At 44.0% G+C, this 21,985-nt stretch overlaps 2 protein-coding genes across 3 annotated transcripts in view; one reads left to right on the forward strand and one right to left on the reverse strand.

The window, feature by feature from the left end:
- Window positions 1-15,795, forward strand: part of LOC139749488 (opsin, ultraviolet-sensitive-like) — a 24,610-nt gene extending 8,815 nt beyond the window's left edge. The window contains exons 3-9 of the mRNA XM_071663408.1: window positions 132-341; window positions 3,639-3,854; window positions 7,822-7,952; window positions 8,503-8,675; window positions 11,107-11,273; window positions 12,137-12,238; window positions 14,948-15,795. Of these exons, the coding sequence (XP_071519509.1) occupies window positions 132-341; window positions 3,639-3,854; window positions 7,822-7,952; window positions 8,503-8,675; window positions 11,107-11,273; window positions 12,137-12,238; window positions 14,948-15,044 (1,096 nt within the window). The 3' untranslated portion in view covers window positions 15,045-15,795. The remainder of the gene's footprint in view (window positions 1-131; window positions 342-3,638; window positions 3,855-7,821; window positions 7,953-8,502; window positions 8,676-11,106; window positions 11,274-12,136; window positions 12,239-14,947) is intronic.
- LOC139749490 (uncharacterized) overlaps window positions 1-21,985 on the reverse strand; it is a 225,073-nt gene that overhangs the window by 71,419 nt on the left and 131,669 nt on the right. The gene's annotated exons all lie outside the window — the stretch shown is intronic.

Genomic DNA, 21,985 nt, shown 5'->3' on the forward strand with positions numbered 1-21,985 from the left:
AATACCCCCACCACCACCACTACCTACCAGCACCCCAAACCACCAGTACCGTCCAACACCACCTGTCCCTCTCCCTCCCTCACCCAAGCAGCCCTGAGCCAGGCAAGTCAGCAGGAGATTGGTCTTTGCAGGTCTGATGAGGGTGTGGTGGCGAACGGCCGTTATGAGATGAAGATGCTGGGCTGGAACACACCACCAGAGTACATGGAGTTCGTCCATCCCTACTGGAAGACCTTCGAAGCACCCAACCCCTTCCTTCACTACATGCTCGGCGTCTTCTACATCGGGTTTATGTTCGCTGCCCTTTGTGGCAACGGCGTCGTCATCTGGGTCTTTTCCAGGTCAGTAACTCATTGGTCGACGAATGACAGGTCACACTGTGACTCGGGATAATTGGACGAAGGGCAGGATGATTTGAACAGGTCTCAGGCTGATGAGTTTTCAGGTTACGGTTCACTGTATGTGACCTGGGATGGGAGGGCGGTGAGGGTGGAGTTAGATGACTGGCTCAATCTGACCTGGTGAGAGGCCGTCATTGGTAGTCTATGACACAGGACACCACTTGTGGCGTCCTAGTGTGTGTGAAGTCACAATACAAGCAGGCAAAGTTTAGCTGAGGTCAGTGTGAGTAAGGCACACTTCTAGAAATACATATACACCACTGGCATTTCCCGCGTGGCTGCAGAAGGCGACTAAAGGGGACGGGAGCGGGAGAAACAGAAGGAGTCACGCGGGGAGTGCTCATCCTCCTCGAAGGCTCAGATTAGGGGTGTCTAAAATTATGTACATGCGTATATATGTATACATCTGTATATGTATATGTATGTATACTTTGAAATGTATAGGTATGTATATGTGCGTGTGTGGACGTGTATGTATATACATGTGTATGTGGGTGGGTTGGGCCATTCTTTCGTCTGTTTCCTTGCGCTACCTCACTAACGCGGGAGACAGCGACAAAGTATAATATAATATAATATGATATAATATAATAAAATATAATATATATATATATATATATATATATATATATATATATATATATATATATATATTTTTTTTTTTTTTTTTTTTTTTTTTTTTTCGCTGTCTTCCGCGTTTGCGAGGTAGCGCAAGGAAACAGACGAAAGAAATGGCCCAACCCACCCCCATACACATGTATATACATACACGTCCACACACGCAAATATACATACCTACACATATAAATTTATTTATCTATTTATCTATTCATTTATCTATTACGTCGGAAGCTCCAGTTACAGAATAAAAATGGCAACTTCTAGGCCTGGTTAGTGAAAGGGAAAAGAAGAGACTAGGGATAATATTTACTAATTTTAGAGGAAGTGAAAAACTTGTTTTAAAAAGCGCCATATCATAGTTATTGGGAAAGACATGAGAGGGTACAGAGTTCCAAAGTTTCGAGGTGTAGGGAAAGAAACAGTCATCAAAAGAGCCCACACTTGAGTTGCCAAGGGCAACAGTTTGACGCAACAGCTTGCCGAGTACTGCGTGGTCCATCCATCGGTGGGAGCATACAAGCCGCTAGCTCTCGCGAGCAAAATCCAAAGTAATACTTATACAAGAGGGAAAGGGGACCAACATTAAGGCGTAGGACAAATGGGTCACGTTTTGGAGTCAGCCTGGGAGAGTTCATAAGTCGGACCGCTTTCGACTCAACTCTGTCAAGTAAGGGTACAGAGCTAGAACCACCACAGATGTGAGAGCAGTAATCCATACAAGGACGGATCAATCCTTTGTAGAACGGAGCATCTGACAGGAAGAAATGAAGTTCTGACATCTAAACAGGACTCCTAGTTTCTTAGAGGTAGAGTTAGCTACTTCCGTACTGTGGGGTTTCCATGATTGAGTGGATGTTACAGTACACAAAGTATGTTCAATGAGTTAAGACGTTAAGTAAAGAACCGTAGAATGAGAAAGTTAAGTTGTGAGGGATTTTCGATAGACAGGTGGTCAGAAACTGGGTCTTGGAGGCATCAAATCTAACCAGATTCTGTCTACCCTACTGAGACATCCTGTTCTAGTCTGAGTTTATTTAGTTGTGCCGGGTCGAGATGCAGATTGAGTAAGAGAAGAACGAATAGAATTGAAGGATGGGGGAGGAATGCAGTGTTGAGTCGTTAGCGTAAGTGTACATTCGGCAATAAGAAGGTAGAAGACAAGACAGAACCTTGAGTGACTCTACAGTTGATGCTGTTGATGGAGAAAGGGAGAGAGGCTGATCCATGGACAAGCACGGAAACAAATCGGCCGGAGAGGATGCCTGATATGAGGGAGCAAACAGAGGGAGGGATGCAAAAAGACGGCAGCTTAGAGGTGAGACCTCGATGTTATACCCTGTCTAAAGCTTTGGATATATCAAAGACAACTACACAGGATTCCCCAAAATCCCTCCTGGATGATCATCAGGCATTAGCAAGATAGGAAAGAATATCACCAGTGGATCTCACCTTACAAAAGCCATACTGGTGATCAATGAGAAAATTATGACATTCAAGACGTCTGAAAATGGTAGATGTTAAAACAATAGGACGATAGATGGGTTGAAACAGTTACCCTTCTTAGGGATGGCAAGTATCAACACATGCTTTTCAGAAGGATTCATTTTTTTTCTTTTTTACTCTGTAGGCTCTGGTTAAGGACAAACGTCCGCAACAGGGACCGGGTTTTAAATTGAAATATGGAGAGGATTATGGAAGGAAAATGAAGAGACAAGGGAGAGTAGTTACGAATGTTGGAGGAAGTAAAAAACCTCTTTTAAAATGTGCCAGTTCATAGTTACTGGGAAAGACATGAGAAGGTAGAGAGTTCTAAAGCTATGAGGTGAAGGGAAAGATGCAGATATCTGAACACCCTACCCTAGAGTTGCCAACAGCCACACAGTAATCATGTAACGCAGCAGCTTGCCGAGTACTACGTGGTCTGGCTGGAGGTGAGCGCACACATGCAGCCAGCTCTTTGGAGCAAAAACCAACAGAAGAGGGAAAATGAATTAACAGTGAGGCTAGGGGCAAGTGGATTAAGTTATGAAGTTCGCTTGGGAAAATTTTTAAGTTGGACCGCTTTTTCCAACTCGACTCTGTCAACTAAGGATGCAGAAATAGAACCAACCCACACGTGAGACCAGTATTCCATACAGAGATGAATCCGTTCTTTGTGTAATCACAGCAACAGTTCAGAAGAAAAGAAATTTCGACATCTAAACATGACTCACAGTTTCTTAGAAGCAGACAGACTTATCTATTTCGGCAATGCGGGGTTTCTAATAGTGGATGTCACAGCAAAAAAGAGATGAAGTAGTGAGGAATTTTCGATAGAAAGATGGGCAAAAACTGGGTCGTGGAGGCATTAAACTTAGCCAGATTTCATCTACCACATTAAGATATCCTATCTAAGTCTGAGTATACTGAAGAAGTTGGCTCGAGACGAGATCGAGAGAGAAGGAGAAGAAATGAAGTATGTGAGTAATGCAGTGTTGAGTTACCAGCGTAAAAGAACACTTAGTAATTTGTGAAACACAGGAAATCTTTGATAAATAGGAGGAAAAATGTGGGAGACGGGACACTCGTTCTCTCGTCGATTATTAATGATGTGACGTGTTCGTTTTTCTTGGTCAGCGCAAAGAGCCTGCGGACGCCTTCCAACATGTTCGTCATCAATTTGGCAATCCTGGACTTCATCATGATGCTCAAGACGCCCGTCTTCATCATCAATTCCTTCAACGAGGGACCCATCTGGGGAAAGACAGGGTGCGACGCCTTTGCTCTCATGGGTTCCTACTCCGGCATTGCCGGCGCCATGACCAACGCCGCCATCGCTTTCGACCGATACAAGTAAGTAGGTGGAGTGTACAAAGTACTCTCTCATGTGCCCCCCTTTACATGTTCCCCACACCTCTCTCTTGACGTCCTGCCGCTTTCTCATGTACTCCTCCTAATTGCTTCCACTACTTCTCCACAGCTCTCTGTCCATCTTGTTGAACAATCTCAGAAATTGCTCCCGAGCTCCCCCTCCTTGACCACTCTCATCAATGTTGTTTGTACTCTGTGATATCGATATTCCCTTTTGTTTAAGTCTCCAAGGTGTTCAGGAAAGACTCTTCTGACCTTTTTTCCCCTTATTCTTCTCTTCTTTGGTTACACACTTACTGGTCCATCAAACCAATTTAATTATGAGTTCCTCCTCTCTGACTATAAGCTTCAATTTTCCCAGTTTCCTCTCCTGCCTCGTGACACACTTCACGTTTTGATTTGATTCCTCAATGTTCCTACGTCCTCCTCCAACTATGCTAATTTCTATCTCGTATTTCAATAATTTCCACTAATTATGACCAGCCTTATGGTTTCAGATGAATTTTCTTTGAATTATCCTGTTAACTTCTTTCCACTCTTGGTTAAAACCCTTGTTGTCAAGCTTCTTACTTATGGATCTAGTCACAACTGTTTCATCCTGATGACGTTCTTTGAATCCATTCTTCTTTATAACAACTAGTTGTGTGTGTGTGTGTGTGTGTGTGTGTGTGTGTGTGTGTGTGTGTGTGTGTGTGTGTGTGTGTTTCCTATTAAACAGCTTGGAATATTAAATGTTTTTATAAAGTTTCTTTTTTCTAAAACCCTTATATTCTTGCGAGTGTCTCTAGGAAGCCTGTATACCCTGCTTCTCCATCATGAAAACATCTTCCGGGTCATCATCTGAAGTAGTTTACATGGATGATCATTTCTAGACCTTTGACCTATGGTGTGCCAGGGTTATCAAGGTGGTCAGGGTTCTAACCACAGGTCGGAACATCTTAAGGACCTGACCTGACTATGTGAGATTATGTGGTGAGAACTGGGCAGGGTATTCATGAGAGAGAGATGGACGTACATGTGGCTCACTGGGGAGCAGTGAACACAAAAGCAGCATCGAGGCCAGTCAAAGACAATGTAGAGAAAGCAAGTGGTAGGTAGGGTCAAGGGGATATCCTTCGATCCTTGGTTGCTGAAGAGATGGAGTGTCAAACCCACTCTGGCTGTCTGCATGTCACATGTCACTAATAAGGCGAGTTCTATGATGTATAAGACGACACTTGGGATCTCTAATACCCTCCAGGTTGGTCCTGGGGTAGTGATTTATATGCAACCTGTGGCCACCGATCTTGAATGCATTATTAGTGGCGGTGGTGGTGGTGGTGCCTCCCACATACTTTATGTGGAGGTGTCTGCAACCACTTTCATAACAAAGGAATTCATGAATTACTGGGCAGCTCTGGAAGGAACTACGGCTCAGATTCACGTAGATTGCAATAACAAGAGTCTGTCTTCGTGTTACCGTAGCAGACTCGCATATCTGAGCTCGTAAATGGAGTTGTGTATCTCACATTACTGATCTTCATACCATGGCGTATCCTTACGTCTGTTTAATGATAACATCTGTGGTTAGAATATCTCGCATGTTGTTATTGTGTGTCTCTCTGCTCGGGAAAGAGAAGGATCTGCTTGTGTGCTTCTTTAGTGGAGATTCCACAGGTGACAAAGGTCTGCCTTGGGCGCTGAGTTTCCTTGCCAAATGAAGTTCCAGTTGGAAGATGACTTATAAACTCGCTGTACATTTATGCTGTCTAATGAAAAGTATCTAGAACAAAACTGGTCGCTTCTTTATATATATATATACATATGTATATATATATATATATATATATATATATATATATATATATATATATATATATATATATATATATATATATATTCCCTGGGGATAGGGGAGAAAGAATACTTCCCACGTATTCCCTGCGTGTCGTAGAAGGCGACTAAAAGGGAAGGGAGCGGGAGGCTGGAAATCCTCCCCTCTCGTTTTTTTTTTTTTTCTTTCTTTTTTTTTTCCCCAAAAGAAGGAACAGAGAAGAGGGCCAGGTGAGGATATTCCCTCAAAGACCCAGTCCTCTGTTCTTAACGCTACCTCGCTATCGCGGGAAATGGCAAATAGTATGAAAGAAAAAAGAATATATATATATATATATATATATATATATATATATATATATATATATATATATATATATATATATATTTCCATGTGTGGCGAGGTGGCGATGGGAATGAATAAAGGCAGACAGTGTGAATTGTGTGCATGGGTATATATGTATGTGTCTGTGTGTGTATATATATGTGTACATTGAGATGTATAGGTATGTATATTTAAGTGTGTGGACGTGTATGTATATGCATGTGTATGGGGGTGGGTTGGGCCATTTCTTTCGTCTGTTTCCTTGCGCTACCTCGCAAACGCGGGAGACAGCGACAAAGCAAGATAAATAATAAAATATATATATATATATATATATATATATATATATATATATATATATATATAATGATGTGGGTAAAAATGAAAGTGGATGGCGAGATATGGGTGATTATTGGTGCATATGCACCTGGTCATGAGAAGAAAGATCATGAGTCAAATTATAAATTATCAAGGAGCAGCTGAGTGAGTGTGTCAGCGGTTTTGGTGCAAGAGACCGAGTATTAGTGATGGATGATTTGAATGCCAGGGTGAGTAATGTGGCAGTTGAGGGTATAATTGTATAACTGGGCCGCATGGGGCATTTAATATGATGAAAGGAAATGGTGAACAGCTTGTGGAACTGTGAACTGAAAAAGGGTTAATAACTGGAAATACCTGGGTTAAAAAGACGAACATACAAAAGAACACTTATATGAGTAAAAAAAAGATGGTCAGCAGGCATTAATGATTACATATCAATTGACAGGCGTGGAAAAGAGAGACTTTTGGCAACTGGTGGGATGTCTGATCACTATCATGTGGAGGCGAAGGCAAAGTTTTGTAAAGGCGAGAAGAGAGTGGGGAGAGTAAGTGAGCTTGGAAAAGAGATTTCTATGAAGAAATACCAGGCGAGATTGAAAGAAGAATGGCGAAAGGTGAGAGTAAATGAAGTGAGGGGACAAGGGCGATGAATAGGAGGTATTTACGGAAGCTACGCTGGCATGTGCGAGAGATGTATGTAGTATGCGGAAGCTGGGTAAACCGAAAAAAAGGTCTGTGGGGCCTGGTTGTGGATGGGGACCTGTGGTTCCGGCGCATTACACATGACAGCTAGAGAATGGATGTGAGCGGATGCGACTTTTCTTGTTCGTGGCGCTGCCTCGCTAACGTGGAGAACGGCGGTCAAGACTAGGTGGAGGGATATATATATATATATATATATATATATATATATATATATATATATATATATATATATATATATATATGTCAGTTACAGCTGACATACTTCTGCTTCAATGCTCCTCTTCATGTATAAAAACGACTGGTCAACGGTACAAGTGCATTTCTTTACAGGTCTTCTGTTAGCTAGCTTTCCCATCTATTCCTAACTTCTATCCGTTAATCATCCAACTACGCACATCACGGGTCTTCCACCCCGCCCCCCTCATTAAGTGTTCTAAACTACCAGAGTGAGGAGGAGACCATTACTCTGATGTTACTGAGCGTCACCTTCGGTTACGTCTCTCTCTGTCAGCACTTGGAACAACCACCTCTACCTAGACCCGGGACAAGAGCCGTATTCCCTCATTAGTCATCTGTCAACCATGGAGAAGACCACCATAAGATAAACCTGTATTAGGTCTCTTCTCTGTCATTTATCATACAACTAACCATCCACCCCTGGCAGAGAGAGAGAGAGAGAGAGAGAGAGAGAGAGAGAGAGAGAGAGAGAGAGAGAGAGAGAGAGAGAGACCCATCCGACCCTGTCCTCAGCAGTTCTAACTAGTAGTATATTCTCACCCGTGGCAGAACCATTGCCAAGCCGTTCGAGGCCAAGATCACGCGCGGGACAGCCTTCCTGATGGTCCTGGCTATCTGGGGCTACGCCACACCCTGGTGCCTCCTGCCCCTCTTCGGCATCTGGGGCAGATTTGTTCCAGGTAAGAGAGAGAGAGAGAGAGAGAGAGAGAGAGAGAGAGAGAGAGAGAGAGAGAGAGAGAGAGAGAGAGAGAGAGAGAGAGAGAGAGAGAGAGAGAGAGAGAGAGAGAGAGAGAGAGAGAGAGAGAGAGAGAGAGAGAGAGAGAGAAATATACACGAAACTGTCATTTGCGTCAGTTTCCCTACCGTTTATATGAACATTACTTCGACCACTGTTACACATTCCAGCCCCACGACCTCCCTCTAACCATATTAGCTAAAATACCCCGTCTTTCAGTACCCCTAACAAACCCCCTCTTTCAGCACCCCCCCCCCTCCCGCTAATAAACCCCCTCTTACAGCACCCCCTAACAAAACCCTCTCTTTCAGCACCCCCCCCTAAGAAACCCCCTCTTACAGCACCCCCCCAAACAAACCCCCTCTTACAGCACCCCTTAACAAACCCCCTCTTACAGCACTCCCACTACAACCCTCTTTCTCCCTACTAACGAGTAAGGTGAGCTGCTCTAACATTACCTCTCCCTCCTCACACGCTGGCCCTGGGGTCGACAGAGGGCTTCCTGACCACTTGTTCCTTCGACTACCTGACTGAGGACGAGAAAACACGCACCTTCGTCGCCGCTATCTTCTTCTTCTCCTACATCATACCGGGAGTCCTCATCATCTACTTCTACAGCCAGATCTACGGTCACGTCAGGGCGCACGAGAAAGCCATGAAGGCCCAGGTGAGCGGTATACGGAGAGCAGGCAGGTAAACCTTGACCAGAGGCCAACAGTTCAGTACCAAGCCTCCCTAGGTCAGTGTGGCAAGCACAGTCATGATCACATGGCACATAATATTATCATGATTAAACGTCACCGAAAAACACAGCAGAGATATTGCGGTGGTTTGCCCACCTCCCTCTCTTTACTGTGTTGCTTGCCCACCTCCCTCTCTTTACTGTGTTGCTTGCCCACCTCCCTCTCTTTACTGTGTTGCTTGCCCACCTCCCTCTCTTTACTGCGTTGCTTGCCCACCTCCCTCTCTTTACTGCGTTGCTTGCCCACCTCCCTCTCTTTACTGTGTTGCTTGCCCACCTCCCTCTCTTTACTGTGTTGCTTGCCCACCTCCCTCTCTTTACTGTGTTGCTTGCCCACCTCCCTCTCTTTACTGTGTTGTTTGCCCACCTCCCTCTCTTTATTATGTTGTCCTGCTTCCGTTCTTGACTGTTTCCGATAATAACTATCTTGAATTGGGTCTCATATCTAATACTTCCACATATGCTGACGAGACAAAACTAAGAGAGACAAAACTATAAATGAGCAAGACTGAAATGATTCAGATGTTAACGTTCTTGCAGACTGGTCAGACAAATGACAGATAAAATCTGATGAGACAAATGTAAAGGTATGAGATGAAAAGATAAGAATACTAAACATGGCAATTACATATTGGGAAATCCGCTACCTTAAGTAAACGAAGGGAAGGACCATGGCGTTCTTAGCACCAGCAACCTAAACAGTGTATAGCAGTAAGTAAATGAGGAAACCGAAGCCAGGAATGTCGACTACAAATCTACAGGTAACAATTACGATTATTTTCTTGATAATGACGTCAGACCACACCGGGATACAATTCCGGTCGTCAGGCTGTAAACAGGGTGAAGAAATAACTGGAACAAGTACAAAGACTCGCGATAAAGGTCATTCCAGCTGTGAGTAGCCCGCCTTGCAAGGAAGGACTACGAATATCCCGCTTTCTTAAGAATTTCTGGCTTCATGGTGACCTGATACAAGTGTTCAAATGTTGAAAAAGAAAATAGCAACACCAATAATCACAAGGATCTTTTTGAAATACAGGAAGATAAGATTATTAGGAAAAAAATAAGACAAAGATAAATAATGTACTACAGACGTGGGGAAAAGGTTACTTTGCAAACAGTTTGCGTTGAGCACAGGAATAAGCTACCATCAAATATTATTGATATAAAGACTGAATATAACACCTTCAAAAACTGTTTACACAAGTCGTTCATCCTTTCAGGTATATAAGAAAAAAAAATACCTTCATTCCTGACCCTACGAATGTACTGTAGCGCAGCAGAGGGAGGAATACCATAGTCGGACTTTGCAGTATAGGATTTTCCCATCATTCTATCCAGTTAAATCCCACACAGACGTGCTTCGTAAATCAATGGTTTTCCTCCCATTCTCTTTTTTTTTTCTTCTTCTTGCCGGCCCCTTTCTCGTCAGAGAAAGAGGGGGTGGAGAGAAAGGGGGTGGAGAGAAAGCCTTCTTACTGCTTAATCCTTACCTCATCCTCTCAGAAATAATTAAGTTATAAGTTATGATCATAACCAAGAAACTGGCCAACGTGTCCTCTCTTACACGTCTTTCCTCTGTGTGTGTGTACTGTCCTCTTTACCTTGTTCTCCTGTTTTCCCTTCCTGCTATGCTGCCCACCTTCTATCCCTACTGTTGCCCACCTTCTATCCCTACTATGTTGCCCACCTTCCCTCCCTACTATGTTGTCCACCTTCCCTCTCTACTATGTTGCCCACCTTCCCTCTCTACTATGTTGCCCACCTTCCCTCTCTCTATGTTGCCCACCGTCCCTCTCTACTATGTTGCTCACCTTCCCTCCCTACTATGTTGCCCACCTTCCCTCTCTACTATGTTGCCCACCTTCCCTCTCTACTATGTTGCCCACCTTCCCTCCCTACTATGTTGCCCACCTTCCCTCTCTACTATGTTGCCCACCTTCCCTCTCTACTATGTTGCCCACCTTCCCTCTCTACTATGTTGCCCACCTTCCCTCTCTACTATGTTGCTCACCTTCCCTCTCTACTATGTTGCTCACCTTCCCTCTCTACTATGTTGCCCACCTTCCCTCTCTACTATGTTGCCCACCTTCCCTCCCTACTATGTTGCCCACCTTCCCTCTCTACTATGTTGCCCACCTTCCCTCTCTACTATGTTGCCCACCTTCCCTCTCTACTATGTTGCCCACCTTCCCTCTCTACTATGTTGCCCACCTTCCCTCTCTACTATGTTGGCCACCTTCCCTCTCTACTATGTTGGCCACCGTCCCTCTCTACTATGTTGCCCACCTTCCCTCTCTATGTTCCCCTGCTGCCGCTGGTTCTCCTGCTGACCCGCCGTCTGCCCCTCCCCCAGGCCAAGAAGATGAACGTGGACAACCTGCGCAGCGTGGGCTCCAAGGAAGACCAGGAGAAGTCGGCGGAGGTGCGCATCGCTAAGGTGTGCATGGGTCTCTACTTCATGTTCATGGTCTCATGGACACCTTACGCTGTCGTCGCTCTCATCGGCGCCTTCGGGGACAGGTGAGAGAGAGAGAGAGAGAGAGAGAGAGAGAGAGAGAGAGAGAGAGAGAGAGAGAGAGAGAGAGAGAGAGAGAGAGAGAAGTTGTCTAATCAACACAGGAGACAAAGGTCTTCTTCAGTGTTGTACCATGACCATGTTATCACGACCGTGTACCCATGTTATGATCATGAACATGTACACATGGTATGACCATAATCATGTACACATGGAATACAGCCGTGACCATGTACGTCTGGTATACATCTATGACCATGTACATCTGGTATAGTGTTATGACCATGTACATCTGGTACAGTGTAATGACCATGTGCATCTGGTACAGTATTATGACCATGTACATCTGATACAGTGTTATGACCATGTACATCTGGTACAGTGTTATGACCATGTACATCTGGTATAGTATTAAACCCATGTACAAGTTGTATAGAGTTATGACCATGTACATCTGGTATAGTATTAAACCCATGTACAAGTGGTATAGAGTTATGACCATGTACATCTGGTATAGTATTAAACCCATGTACAAGTGGTATAGAGTTATGACCATGTACATCTGGTATAGTATTAAACCCATGTACAAGTGGTATAGAGTTATGACCATGTACATCTGGTATAGTATTAAACCCATGTACAAGTGGTATAGAGTTATGACCATGTACATCTGGTATAGTATTAAACCCATGTACAAGTGGTATAGAGTTATGACCATGTACATCTGGTATAGTATTAAACCCATGTACAAGTGGTATAGAGTTATGACCATGTACATCTGGTATAGTATTAAACCCATGTACAAGTGGTATAGAGTTATGACCATGTACACCACCACCAGTGAGTAATGATTCCTCTCCACGGGCAGGACGGTGTTGACTCCACTAGTGTCCATGCTTCCCGCCCTGACGTGCAAGGCCGTCGCTTGCATCGACCCCTGGGTCTACGCCATCAACCACCCCAGATACAGGTACGACCCTTACCCTGACACAGGTACCATACCAGGCGCAAGTACCACCAGCCACACACAGGTACGACCTCAGGCATAGATATGACCTTATACACACACACACACACACACACACACACACACACACACACAGGGTCCACTTTTGGTGTTGTCACACGCAGGAACGACCACAGGAACGAGTGGTACCCTCCACACACTGTTGCCACTTGCCACTTCAGATACAGGCATGACTCGTTACAAAGACCCTAGGTATAGGAACGACTCGCTACACAATTTGCGATCTTCCTCAAGGTTCTATCCTGTGTCCTACATTTTTCTTGGTTTGTATCAACCAATTCCTTATTTCCACAAATGACCAACTACGCTCATACGCTGACGACTTAGTACTGCATTCATCCACATCTTTCAAATTCCGCTCCTTCTCTCATTCGATCTCCATCCCGTCTTGACACAGCTTCCTCAATAAACTTAGACATGGACAGGATATCTCAGTAGGGCAAACGAAATCTACTTCAGTTTAATGCCCATCTCTCTCATATAAAAATTATGCACAACTTTCCTCTCTTCTTTGACGGTTCTGTAATTTCACCTCTTGACTCAATGAACATATGTGGTATTACTCTACAGCTACACTATCTTGCAAACCCCACATTACGAGAATAGCTAAGTTTGCCTCTAGGAAACAGTTAGTCCTGTTAAATGTCGAAATTTCTTTACTGAACAGATGCTTCGTTTATACATAGGACTGATCCGTCCTTGTATGGAGTATTGCTCTCACATCTGGGATCGTTATAGCTCTGCATCCTTACTTGATAAGAGAGAGCTGCCTGCTTGTCTGCCCCCACCACTAGCTAAACCATGCAATAATCGGCAAGCTGCTGCGTCACATGATTATTGTGTAGCCGTTGGCAACTCAAGGGGTTGGCCGCAACTCAAAGGTGGGCCGTTTTGATACCTGTTTCTTTCCTTACAGCTCAAAGCTCAGTAAATCTCTACCCCCTAATGTCTTTCGTATTTCAAAAGACAAGTTTTTCACTTCCTCCAAAATTCGTAAATACTTTCCTTGTCTCTTCATTTTCCCTTTCATGAACCTCTCTATATTTCAATGAAGACCCGACCTTGACGTGCACCTCTTTCCGAGACCGGAGCTTTCAACGCAAAATATAAAAAATGAAAATGTGTATTAACCACCACAAACAAGCAGGATCTTCCGTCTAGGAAGAACTCTTTAAACACAGGTACGACCTTAAAGTATAGACCTGCGACTCTTCTCTACATACCCTCACTACTGCAAGACTGTGGGTGTTTTCCCCAAAACACGAGCACGACCCCACAAGACACGACTAGCCAGACACGGTCACAACCACACATACAAGTGAGACACTCCAGGAAAGGGTACGAGTAGTCAGATAAATCTCAGATACAGTCACAACCCCACACCTATAACTACAACCCTCTAGATACAGTCATAAGCCTATATCTATAATTACAACCCTCTAGATACAGTCACAACCCCACATTTATAACTACAACCCTCTAGGTACAATTACGAACCTAGAGTGACAACCTTCCAGGAACAGCTGCGACCCTACAGATATGGATACAACCCTCCAGGTAAAGTTACGACCCTAAAGATATAGTTACAACCCTCCCGGTATAACAATCATCTTGCAGATAGAGTTACTACCCTCTAGATACAATGACGATCCCACAGGTATGGCGACAGCCTTCTATATACAGTTACGACCGTCCAATTACAGTTACAACCTTCCAGATACAGTTACGACCGTCCAATTACAGTTACAACCTTCCAGATACAGTTACGACCGTCCAATTACAGTTACAACCTTCCAGATACAGCTACGAGCCTGCAGATACATATGAGACCACCAAAATATAGTCCAGACACTCTAGATACAGTTAACATCCTCCAGATGCGATAACAACCCTCCGGTTCAGACCCTTCGGATACTTATAACCGCACAAACAGTTCAAAACCCCTCCAGACGCATTCAAACATCCCTTCAGGTACAGCTGAGATCCGAAGCTCACCCAGGGACAGTCACGACCATCCACATACGACTGAGATCCTCAACATACAGTTAAAGATCCTCCAGGTACAGTGAAGGCCCCTCCAGATATACAGATGAGACCCTTCATATGCGGGGTCAGACTTTTCGAATACAGTTAAGACCCTCCAGTTACAGTCTTAAGATTTTCAAAAATACAGTCTAGATCCTTAAAATATACCTCAATCCCTCCAGATACAGTTACGAGTCTACGGATTAAGTTAAGGTAAATAAGACAATTATGACTCAAGATATAATTACTACTACTCCAGCTGCACTTACGATAAGACAGACCCCTAGATATGCACAAGTCTAATCCACCAGCACTTAAATAAACTGACTCTCCAGCACTCTCAGTGGACACCACCAGCCACCCCAGATTCTTGGATGGCTGATGGAGTACGGAGGTGAAAGGGAAATGTCTGGCCAGGTAGTTTAGTTTTACTACGATAGAATAAAATCAGCAGTTATAATAGGGGGGGCATGGAATGGTTCTGCGCATCACCGCTGGCGCCAGTAACAGCCGATGTCAATAGTGTTAGCTGATTATTATCACTATTAGCTGATGGTGAACAATGATAGTCAAAACAGTCGAGGTTTTGAGGCAAAAAATCCACATTAGCCGTGCTCTTCTCCCCAGGTTGGAGCTGCAGAAACGTATGCCTTGGTTCTGTATCCACGAAGAGAGGCCCCAAGATAACACCTCCCAGTCCAGCAACGCCACGGAGAAGGCCTAGGCTCTGGAACACCCAACAAAGGACCTTCAAGATTCTCCCATTCTTCTAGCCACGGAGAAGGCCAAGGTTCTGGAACACCTGCAGAAGGACCTTCCAGACTCACCCATCCTTCCAGCCACGGAGAAGGCCGAGGTTCTAGAATACCCTTAGAAGGACCTTCCGGACTTTCCCATCCTTCCAGTCATGGAGAAGGACCTTCGAGACTCTCCCAAACGTGCAGCAGACTACAACAAGACACAGGTTTATTATGTACGGCAAAGAATACACTTTTCAAATCAAGGACTTTAGTCATGTCGTCCATGTTTGATGATTCATGACTCCTCATCACCAATACAGGTCATAACCTCAAACTGCCATTCCATCAGATTACAACCTTGCCACTTGTGTACAGCTGACTGCCACTTTACAAATCTTGTCTGTTTAGCGTCGTTCTAACAGCAGGTCAGGCGGTTGACAGTGAGATGCAATCGGTCGCCATGGAAAACCTTATCGTCCGTCCTCAGCTCTTGGGTAGAGTCAGTTACCGAGTCTCTCATGGCAGACGTGCTTGGTGGCAGGGGTGTCTGGCTGGCAACTTTCGAGCAGGAGTTCCCTCACTGGTAGTATCACACTCACCCTAGTCCTGTAGGTAGTGAGAGCGGGCTCCCCACTCAAAATTTTGTGGATGAGAGAGAGAGAGAGAGAGAGAGAGAGAGAGAGAGAGAGAGAGAGAGAGAGAGAGAGAGAGAGAGAGAGAGAGAGAGAGAGATATTGTCCTCTCACGACAGGTGCAATCTAGCAAATGAGTCAAACACAAATCACTAAGAACCTTGATCATTTGCAAATCAAACATACTAATATCAATATATCCAATTTCATGTCAGATGTGAAAAAAAAGAAGACTCACAACAGGTGACACCAGCACTCTGGGTAACTGAAGATGATGACAAAGATGAAGACGATGAGTAACAGGTATTCCTTGTCACCTGGGGACTACAGGGAACCCACCGGAGCATTCATAGTCACCTGAGGACTGTAAGGGGCCCGCCAGTCCATTCAAGAGAGCAGAAAGGAGCAGAATATGACCTTTGTGGTCACTTTAATCTTTGTCTTAAGCTATATCTGGGTTGGTGCTCCTGCCAGGCCTGCTACTCTGCCTGGTGCTCCTTCCTGGCACTTGTGTCGGTGCCTGGATGCTGTTAGGCACTTTCTGTCTCTCCAAGTCTCCACCCTTAACCTAGGAAATAAAGTCCCAGCATGCAAACCGCCAGCGCTCTATCATTTTCCTTGTAATGAAGTCTCCCGAGCCCTTAGCTGTGTACATGTACTCTGGCTGGAGTCAATCCTCAGCGGAAGTACTTAACTTCAATGTTACATGACGGACGGACATGAAGAGGGACCCATTCTGAATTTGACAGATAAGTTAGAATCCTACTGGAACCTTGGAAGGTTACTTACCCTAGGAAACACTTACCTTTCCAGACACCACGTCTAACTCTCTAGGAATGGCACTCCCCAGGCCAAAAGAATCACTTAGTAAGGCGACCTGACCTGACCTTACAGTGACCTGTCTTCCTCATACTGAACCACAACAGCTGCAGAGTCTACTCGACCACTGGCCCGAGAATGTTTCAGTAGTCGTAAACATAAAATCATACAGTACTTAGGCGGTAAAGACTGAGCCTGTCTCATCCCCAACACTACCGTACCCCGACATGTGAGGGCTATTTTTGTCCCACCCAGCAGACTGTAGCCCCGACAGATGAGGGCTCCTCCTGCCCCCAAACAGGTGAGGGCTCCTCCTGCCCACTAGTGGTATCACGTACGGCACTTGTGGTTAACTATCGTCAAAGGAAATCCTGCACGCACGTGAGTGGCCAGTGACACATACACACACACGAGGGTAAAACGTTCTCTCACACATTATAAATGGAGTAATTACACATATGTGCATAAGCACATGTAGTCATACTATCTATCCTAGATTCATTTGCGTACACATAGCTTTATATACATATATATATACATATATATATATATATATATATATATATATATATATATATATATATATATATATATATATATATATATATATATATATATTCCCTGGGGATAGGGGAGAAAGAAAACTTCCCACGTATTCCCTGTGTCGTAGAAGGCGACTAAAAGGAGAGGGAGCTGGGGGCTGGAAATTCTCCTCTCCCGTTATAACCAGCGTCATACATAAGACAGTTCATCATCAATGAATCCTGGACCACATATGCCAAATGCTCTAAGAAACACTGATGAAAACACAGAACGTTTCCCTTATTGCCATGAATGGAGTAGTAGTTAATGTAGGAGCAGATTTTTTGGGTTTACAACATATGTTAATTCTAGGTTATTTTCATCCCTATGAATATTACAGTTTAAGAATGCCAGTGTAATGTCTGTCTCTTTTTCAAGAGTGAACTTTATTGAGGCTACCCAACCATTCAAATTGTCAACAAAAAGAATTCATCTTTTTCAATAAGCCAAAACCAAAGAATATCATCAACATTTTTTGCTCTCTGAGATAACGTTCTCCCCTTCCACACTTTCTCCTCCAACGCTCCCAGAACCTTTGCTCCCTCCCCAACCCTGTGACTCACTTTCGTTCCCATGGTTCCATCTGCTGCTAAGTCTCACTCCCAGATATATATATATATATATATATATATATATGGTTTCTGGTTTCAGAAGTGGTAGAGGATGTGTGGATCAGGTGTTTGCTTTGAAGAATGTATGTGAGAAATACTTAGAAAAACAAATGGATTTGTATGCAGCATTTATGGATCTAGAGAAGGCATATGATAGAGTTGATAGAGATGCTCTGTGGAGGGTACTAAGAATATATGGTGTGGGAGGCACGTTGTTAGAAGCAGTGAAAAGTTTTTATCGAGGATGTAAGGCATGTGTACGTGTAGGAAGAGAGGACAGTGATTGGTTCTCAATGAATGTAGGTTTGCGGCAGGGGTGTGTGATGTCTCCATGGTTGTTTAATTTGTTTATGGATGGGGTTGTTAGGGAGGTGAATCCAAGAGTTTTAGAAAGAGGGGCCAGTATGCAGTCTGTTGTGGATGAGAGAGCTTGGGAAGTGAGTCAGTTGTTGTTCGCTGATGATACAGCGCTGGTGGCTGATTCATGTAAGAAACTGCAGAAGCTGGTGACTGAGTTTGGTAAAGTGTGTGAAAGAAGAAAGTTAAGAGTAAATGTGAATAAGAGCAAGGTTATTAGGTACAGTAGGGTTGAGGGTCAAGTCAATTGGGAGGTAAGTGTGAATGGAGAAAAACTGGAGGAAGTAAAGTGTTTTAGATATCTGGGAGTGGATCTGGCAGCGGATGGAACCATGGAAGCGGAAGTGAATCATAGGGTGGGGGAGGGGGCGAAAATTCTGGGAGCCTTGAAGAATGTTTGGAAGTCGAGAACATTATCTCGGAAAGCAAAAATGGGTATGTTTGAAGGAATAGTGGTTCCAACAATGTTGTATGGTTGCGAGGCGTGGGCTATGGATAGAGTTGTGCGCAGGAGGGTGGATGTGCTGGAAATGAGATGTTTGAGGACAATATGTGGTGTGAGGTGGTTTGATCGAGTAAGTAATGTAAGGGTAAGAGAGATGTGTGGAAATAGAAAAAAAGAGTGTGGTTGAGAGAGCAGAAGAGGGTGTTTTGAAATGGTTTGGTCAGATGGAGAGAATGAGTGAGGAAAGATTGACCAAGAGGATATATGTGTCAGAGGTGGAGGGAACGAGGAGAAGTGGGAGACCAAATTGGAGGTGGAAAGATGGAGTGAAAAAGATTTTGAGTGATCGGGGCCTGAACATGCAGGAGGGTGAAAGGCGTGCAAGGAATAGAGTGAATTGGAAGGATGTGGTATACCGGGGTCGACGTGCTGTCAATGGACTGAACCAGGGCATGTGAAGCGTCTGGGGTAAACCATGGAAAGTGTGTGAGGCCTGGATGTGGAAAGGGAGCTGTGGTTTCGGTGCATTATTACATGACAGCTAGAGACTGAGTGTGAACGAATGGGGCCTTTGTTGCCTTTTCCTAGCGCTACCTCGCACACATGAGGGGGGAGGGGGTTGTTATTCCAAGTGTGGCGAGGTGGCGATGGGAACAAATAAAGGCAGACAGTATGAATTATGTACATGTGTATATATGTATATGTCTGTGTGTGTATATATATATGTGTACATTGAGATGTATAGGTATGTGTATTTGCGTGTGTGGACGTGTATGTATATACATGTGTATGTGGGCGGGTTGGGCCATTCTTTCGTCTGTTTCCTTGCGCTACCTCGCTAACGCGGGAGACAGCGACAAAGCAAAATAAATAAATAAATAAAAAAAAAAAAAAAAAAATATATATATATATATATATATATATATATATATATATATATATATATATATATATATATATATATATATACCCATTTACATTTTTATTCATGCTGCTTTCATCCATTTCACCGCCACCCCGCCACACATGAAATAACAACACCCCTCCCCTGGCGTGTGCGCAAGGTAGCGTTAGGAAAAACAACATAGACCAAATTCGTTCACACTCAGTCTCTAGCTGTCATGTGTAATGCACCGAAACCACAGCTCCCTTTCAACATATAAGCCCCACAAAACTTTCCATGATTTACCCCACACGCTTCACATGCCCTGGTTCAATCCATTGACAGCACATTGACCTCGGTATACCACATCGTTCCAATTCACTCTATTCCTTGCACACCTTTCACCCTCCTGTATGTTCAGGCCTCGATCGCTCAAAATCTTTTTCACTCCATCCTTCCACCTCCAATTTGGTCTCCCACTTTCCCTTGTTCCCTCCACCTCTGACATATATATCCTCTTTGTCAATATCTCCTCACTCATTCTCTCCATGTGACCAAACCATTTTAATACACCCTCTTCTGCTCTCTCAATCACACTCTTTTCATTACCACACTTTCTTACACTTCATTACCACTCTTTCTTACACTTTCATTACTTACTCGATCAAACTACCTCACACCACATATTGTCCTCAAACATCTCATTTCCAATACATCCACACTCCTCCGCACAACCCTATCTATCGCCCATACCTCACAACCATATAACAATTTTGGAACCACTATTTCTCGAACATACCCATATCTGCTCTCCGAGATAACATTCTCGCCTTGCACACATTCTTCAACGCCCACAGAATCTTTGCCCCCCTCCCCCACCCTGTGACTCACTTCCGCTTCCATGGTTACATCCGCTGCTAAATCCACTACCAGATATCTCAAACATTTCATTTCCCCCAGTTTTTCTCCATTGAAACTTACCTCCCAATTTGCTTGTCCATCAACCCTACTGTACCTAATAACCTTGCACTTATCCACATTCACTCTCAGCTTTCTTCTTGCACAAACTTTACCAAACTCAGTCACCAGCTTCTGCAGTTTCTCACACGAATCAGCCACCAGCGCTGTATCATCAGCGAACAACAACTGACTCACTTCCCAAGCTATCTCATCCACAACAGACTGCATAATTGCCCCTCTTAACAAGACTCTTGCATTCACCTTCCTAACAACCCCATCCATAAACAAATTAAACAACCATGGAGACATCACACACCCCTGCCGCAAACTGACATTCACTGGGAACCAGTCACTTTCCTCTCTTCCTACTCGCACACATGCCTTACATCCTCGATAAAAACTTTTCCATGCTTCTAGCAACTTACCTCCCACACCATATACTCTTAATACCTTCCATTGAGCATCTCTATCAACTCTATCATATGCCTTCTCCAGATCCATAAATGCTACATACAAATCCATCAGCTTTTCTAAGTATTTCTCACATACATTCTTCAAAGCAAACACCTGATCCACATATCCTCTACCACTTCTGAAACCACACTGCTCCTCCCCAATCTGGTGCTCTGTACATGCCTTGACTCACTCGATCAATACCCTCCCATATAATTTCCCAGAAATACTCAACAAACTTATACCACGGTTATTTGAACGCTCATCTTTATCCCTTTGCCTTTATACAATGACGCTATACATGCATTCCGCCAATCCTAAGGCACTTCACTATAAACCATACATACGCTGAATATCCTGACCAACCAGTCAACAACACAGTCACCCCCATTTTCAATAAATTCCACAGCAATACCATCCAAACCCGCCGCCTTGCCGGCTTTCATCTTCCGCAAAGCTTTCACTACCCCTTCTCTGTTTACCAAACCATTCTCCCTGACCCTCTCACTTCGCACACCACCTTAACCAAAACATCCTATATCTGCCACTCTATCATCTAACACATTCAACAAGCCTTCAAAATACTCAATTCATCTCCCTCTCACTTCACTACTACCTGTAATTACCTCCCCATTTGCCCCTTTCGCCGATGTTCTCATTTGTTCTCTTATCTTACGCACTTTATTTATTTACCTCCTTCAAAAACATCTTTTTATTCTCCCTAGAATATAATGATACTCTCTCACCCCAACTCTCAATTGCCCTCTTTTTCACTCTTGCAACTTTCTCTTGACCTCTTGCTTCGTTCTTGTATACATCTCCCAGTCATTTCCACTATTTCTCTAAAAAAAATCGTCCAAATACTTCTCTCTTCTCTTTCACTAACAATCTTACTTCTTCATCCCACCACTCACTATCCTTTCTAATCTACCACCTCCCACCTTTCTCATGCCACAGGAATCTTTTGTGCAAGCCATCATTGCTTCCCTAAATACATCCCATTCCTAACCCACTCCCCTTACGTCATTTGCTCTCACCTTTTTCCACTCTGCACTCAATCTCTCCTGGTACTTCCTCACACAAGTCTCCTTTCCAAGCTCACTTACTCTCACCACTCTCTTCACCCCCAACATTCTCTCTTCTTTTCTAAAAACCTCTACATATCTTCACCTCCGCCTCCACA

Source organism: Panulirus ornatus, chromosome 7 (genome assembly GCF_036320965.1).
Source record: "Panulirus ornatus isolate Po-2019 chromosome 7, ASM3632096v1, whole genome shotgun sequence".
Classification (NCBI taxonomy): Eukaryota; Metazoa; Arthropoda; class Malacostraca; order Decapoda; family Palinuridae; genus Panulirus; species Panulirus ornatus.